The 5,722-nt window shown below is 43.6% G+C and overlaps 1 protein-coding gene across 1 annotated transcript; it reads left to right on the top strand.

The window, feature by feature from the left end:
• The first annotated feature begins 3,309 nt into the window (after positions 1-3,309).
• Positions 3,310-5,227, top strand: ch25h (cholesterol 25-hydroxylase). Its single transcript, XM_071463135.1, has 2 exons — positions 3,310-3,819; positions 4,201-5,227. Exons 1-2 carry the CDS (start codon positions 3,397-3,399, stop codon positions 4,531-4,533), a joined length of 756 nt encoding a protein of 251 aa, XP_071319236.1. The 5' UTR covers positions 3,310-3,396; the 3' UTR covers positions 4,534-5,227.
• Positions 5,228-5,722: the final 495 nt, after the last annotated feature.

The raw sequence follows: 5,722 nt of genomic DNA on the forward strand, positions 1-5,722 counted from the left end.
CAAACTGTAAAAAACAACGTGTAGTTTTCTGATTTGGTGTCTTTTATATTATTCAGTTTTTCCTGGTGAATTAAAGACACAGGCTGAAAACAACTGGAAGTAAAATGAAAGAAATAAAAATGAAAAACACTTTACTGTCAGGATGGCGAGGCACTGTTTGCCTGCAGGTTCAGAATGAGTTAAAGTTAACTACTAGGGTGATATATGGTGATATATGGGGATATTATTGATCTATAAAGTCACCAGCAGAGGTCCTCATCACCAACTGTGAATGTTATAACATTGACATGGTTTTAAATAATGATGATAATAACAATTTAACAATTACATATTAAATGAAATCTGCATTCCTCCTCTCTTATTATATGTGGTGTTGACTAATTCTATAGAACATAAACCAGGTAGTAAGTTAGTTAAAATGCTACGACCAAGTAAACCATGTTTTTAATTTCATTTAATTTTTTATTGCAAGTCTGCAAAACATTTGTGACACGATGACAATGCACACACACACACACACATCCATAAATATAATGTACATACACACACTGCCACACGCCTGTATTAGGGACCATTCACATCTGTGCGCACATACACATCCACCACATGTGAAATGATAGTGATGTGATGTAGTGATATGTGTGACATGTTATGACCTTTTAACCAGACTCAGGCCTTGGCTACAATCCTTTTTTTTTTGTACTTTATTTTTATAGAAAGAACATAAACAACATACAGAAAAACATAGAGCAAACAGCTGGTCACCTATACATTCATATAGATGTTATACTAATGGTGATACAAGTCAAGTTCATACAGTGATGGCTCAGTGAGCATCTCTTGTGGTCACAAACACAATCCATTTTTCCCAGTATTGCAAATACTTATCCATCCGTAGGTTTAGCGAAAAGGTCATCCGTTCCATATTTTGAATATTAGTCACAATATCAATCCAGTCTGTCTCTGTTGGAGGTGTGGCCTGCAACCATTTTCGGGTTGCACCTTTCTTGCTGGCTGCTAATAATAAAATAATAATAAAAGATATTTGTCCCGCACCAGTGAATGGGGTGCAATATTGCCCAAATAGATTGTAGAAAAAGAGCAGTAAATTTCATCACCAAAAATATTTTGCATTACCCGTATAATGGCTGAATAGCTGTGCAGCTCCAAAACATATGAAAATGGTCTGCTAGCTGTTCTCCACAGTTCCTCCAACATAGACCTCTGACCGTCTCCCCTGTCTGCACATATTTTAATTTAGGATTTATGAAATATCTAACCAGATTCTGCCAGCAAAAATCTTTCCAAAGACCAGAGCTAGTGGAAGTTGACTGCACAGAGCATATATTCAACCACTCTTCTTCTGTGATGACAGTTCCAGATTCTTTCTCCCATTTTAATCTAACCTTATCTGTTGAGTGTTTCTAACTAGATTGAATACGGGACCTTGGCTACAATCCTGTATGTAACACATCTGCCTTAGAAACATATAAATAAATAAACTAATACATAAATTCATGAACACTGTGGCTCACACTGAACATTTAGAAATAGATGAAAAAAATCAAGAATCTTTGTAACAGAACTGGGCCACACTGAAAATGTCATATTAGACCAAGTGAGTGAGCTGTGACGTTTCTTTTTTACTGTCACCCTCCTGGTTTCCTGCTCTCTGGCCTGTGTGTTGACAGTGAGCAGGGTGGTCCTCCCCGTTGCTGACGCAGGCCCAGCGACGTCTGTAACATATGGCACATTAACATCTGCCAACATCTGCAGCACCTCTGGATAAACTGAAAGTATTAAAATCAGTGAGGTGTTGTAGTGATGTTTACAAACCAGCCTCCTCCAGACTGTTGGTTTAGTGTCTGATGTTCGGACCAAGTGGCAACCCACCGTGACGTCACCCATTGGTTTGCGAGCTGCCGTTTTGAAGCCTCGAGTTTGCAATTTGGCCGCCGCCATCTTGATTTTTTGAAACCAGAAAAAACCATATTTGGAGAAGAGGGTGGAGCTGAGGAGGAGCGAGGGGTGGAGCTGACCTGAGAGCCGAGGTCACTGTGCACGCCCACCTAAACTTTATTACGAAGTGTTAAAGTACTTTTAATAGTTAATAGTTCAAAGGGACTGCTCTTGATTGACAAGCCAAAATGTGTCAATCATACATTAGCCACGCCCCAATGCATACCCTACTTTATCGTCTATTTTATATTAAATGGGACTATAATTTAAAAAATGAACATCATGTTGTATTGAAGAAGACTTGAAACTAGCGATTGAGACCATAAACTCGTTATGAAAACGTTTACTGGGGTCATAAACCAGGTGAGAAGTAGGGTCATTTTCTCATAGACTTCCATACAATCGCACTTCTTTTTGAAACCAGTGGTGTCGCCCCCTGATGGTCATTGGATAGAATGCAGGTTTAAGGCACTTCCGCATTGGCGTCACTTTCCGGAGCCGGTGTCGACGTCCATTTTTATATACAGTCTATGGTTCGGACCCAGCTGATCAGGTTCCATCAGGGTGAAGCTGATTATTGTGATGACACCATCACAGCTGCAGATCAACGAGTCCACAAGTTGTCGTCACTGTCGTCGGGCCAACTGTACAAGTGTGAGTTTTTTCAAAGTTGTGGAATGATTTTGTGTGTTTTTGTGTTTGTAGAGAAGCAGATGTGGTGATCATCATGTGACTGTTTTCACCAGCAGAGGGCTCTGAGGACCACAGGAATGTTCAGTCTTTATTCAGGTTGTTAACACACACACACACACACACATACTTGTACTTCCATCTTTGTGAGGACACTCATTGACATAATGCATTCCCTAGCCCCTTACCCTAACCTTAACCATCACAACTGAGAGCCTAACCCTAACCCTGACCCTGACCCTGACCTTAACCTAAACCTAATTCTAACCATAACTCTGAAACCAAGTCTTAACCCTCAAAATGTGATTTTAAGGTGTCTCAAAAAGTGAGGACCGGCCAAAATGTCCTCACTTTCCCAGAATGTCCTCACTCTGTTAGTAAAATACTTTTTTTGGTCCTTACTATGTAGCAAGTACAAGTGTACTCACACACACACACACCACTGACCTGTATCTGCCCAATAAAGTTTATGTGGGACTGAACTTTGTGATGTCTTTGTGTCCAAGGACAGGAACCATGCCTGTGTGTCTGTCAGGAGTGAATCCTCCAGAGTGTCGTCCACTGGCTCCAGGGCAGTGCTGCCAGGAAGAGTCCCACCCCCATGCCCTTATAAGGGCATGGGGGTGGGATTATGACTTTATCACATGGGTTGGTGAGCTGATAAAGCAGCAGCTGCGATGATGAACCTCTGCCGTTGAGCTCAGACTCGGAGAATAAAGGAACACGGTGTATTAACCTGATGGAAGGATGCTGCTACAGCCTCTCTGGACCTTCCTCCTGGGATACTCCTCCCTCCTGCGCTCCCCTGTCTTCCCTGTCCTCTTCTCCTTCTCCGTCTACCTGTCCTTCTGCCTGCCCTTCCTGCTGCTGGACCTGCTGTCTTCCAGGTGGGCCCTGGTGTGCAGGTACAAGCTGCAGCCTCTGAGCTCCGTCAGCTGGGCCTCAGTGCGGAGCTGCCTGGCTCTGACGCTCTACAACCACGTGGTCTTCATCTTCCCACTGACCATGATGCACTGGTACCTGAGGCCAGTCCTCCTGCCCGAGGAGGCCCCGTCCCTCCCCCGGCTGCTGGCTCAGGTGCTGGTCTGCCTGCTGCTCTTCGACTTCCAGAGCTTCATCTGGCACCTGCTGCACCACAGAGTTCCCTGGCTGTACCGCAACTTCCACAAGGTTCGTACCTGTTGTCTTAACTTTTCAATTCACCTCCTCAGATGAACAGACTGTACAGACCTGTCAGAAACTCTGTATCTAGAGCTCAAATTGATGGTCAATTGATTGTTTTTTTTTCAAGTACTGTCTCAGGTAAAAATGCCACCTGTGACCTATTCAGCTGAGCCTCTTTAGGTTTTAGATTCTTGGTAAAACAAAATGTTTGAGACAACTATTAAAACAGATCAACAATGAAACAAGAACCAATAAAAATGCGATTCAATAAATCATCAAAATACATTGATTGATCCGATGATTGACCTTTTTCATGTTTTTCATTCAGACACAGTGGAGTTGTGTTGTTCCTCCTCCCTGATGTTTCTTCTTCTTCTGCTCCTCCAGGTGCACCACACCTTCACCTCCACCTCCGCCCTCACCGCTGAGTACTCCGGAGCCTGGGAGACTCTCAGCCTGGGCTTCTTCGCCGCCGCCAACCCCCTCCTGCTGGGTTGCCACCCGCTCACCGAGCTGGCCTTCTTCATGCTGAACATCTGGCTGTCGGTGGAGGACCACTGTGGCTACGACCTGCCCTGGGCCACCCACCGCCTGGTGCCGCTGGGGCTGTACGGCGGGGCCCGCCACCACGACCTTCACCACCTGAAGTCTAAGTGCAACTACGCCCCCTACTTCACCCACTGGGACAGGCTGGCTGGGACGCTGTGTACAGAAGCCTGAAGTCCTGATGGAGACCCTGGACTGAAAAGTTTCTGAAGTGACCGGTTTGGTCTCTTCGTTAAACCACAGAGATGTAAGAAGAAAGTGCTGGACACTCTGCATATTTACTCTCTATATGAACATTCATTCATTCATCTATTTATTTATTAACATTTCACTTTTTGAACCTGGACTCTGTCTGTTCACACAGTTTTTTGTTTTTTTTTGTCCTAAAATCTTAAATTTTTTAAAACAAGAGGCTGATGAAACAGAGGAAGTGATGTCACTGCTCTGCAGCTGAAAACCGGATTTTAGGTTACATTTTCTTACAGTGTATTTATGAGCATTAATGTCATGTTCTTTGAAATATATTCACGTGCAGCTAAGTGATATGAAGGTTAAAGATAATCTTTAACAGAAGAAATGTTCATATTGAACAAACCTGCTAAAAGCTTCTTATTTAAATATTGATTAAATATTGTTGGTAAGCTCGTGTCATATAAAGACAGGTGAGAGTCAGGTGATCAGGTGACTGATTTATTTAAGGTGGATGAGAGGAAGTGAGGAGAATGAAGAGTGAGAGTGGAGCAGGCTCAGAGGATGAGGAGCAGGAAGGATGATTTTGTGATGAAGGATCCTCAGCAGGTGAATGTGATGATGACTCAATGTGAAATGTGTTTCTGTGACCTCGGAATAAACTTTATCCACTTCTTCATTTTGTTCCAGCTCATCTTTTAATGTCACTTTAAGTTTGAAGTTTGAGCTCTAACAGAAACCTGCAGACATGATGCATGTGTTTCCTGTTCTTCAGCTGTGTTGGGTGAAGCTGTTGCTGTGGTTACAGCTGCTGTAACTGTGAATCTTTACACAGCATCGTTGAACCAGATAAGATTTGAAGCTACCAGATGTGACAGATGTGGTACCAACATCCACAGGAGCTCAGGGAACACTCATCAGGTCACTGCACACACACACACACACACACACACAACCTGCACGCTGTCAGCGTTACACCTGTCACTACCTGTGTCACAGACACTGCCATGACAACAGCATCATTCCCTCTTCTTTATCTGTTCCATCAGCCACTAACTAATGACGACGACAGCAGCTCAGACTGTAGCTGGACACAAACAACAGTGACTGATGATGATCTGACACATTAACGATCAAACGGTCCCATGTTCCTGTCCAGGGCTGGTGCTCTGTG

The sequence above is a fragment of the Trachinotus anak genome, unplaced genomic scaffold, assembly GCF_046630095.1.
Source record: "Trachinotus anak isolate AG129_WGS33_773 ecotype Australia unplaced genomic scaffold, CSIRO_AGI_Tana_v1 ptg000025l, whole genome shotgun sequence".
Classification (NCBI taxonomy): domain Eukaryota; kingdom Metazoa; phylum Chordata; class Actinopteri; order Carangiformes; family Carangidae; genus Trachinotus; species Trachinotus anak.

Coding starts and splice junctions, on each gene's coding strand:
- ch25h (XM_071463135.1), top strand. CDS start 3,397: ATGCTGCTACAGCCTCTCTGGACCTTCCTCCTGGGATACTCCTCCCTC. Junction 3,820..4,200: donor TGTACCGCAACTTCCACAAG/GTTCGTACCTGT, acceptor CTGCTCCTCCAG/GTGCACCACACCTTCACCTC.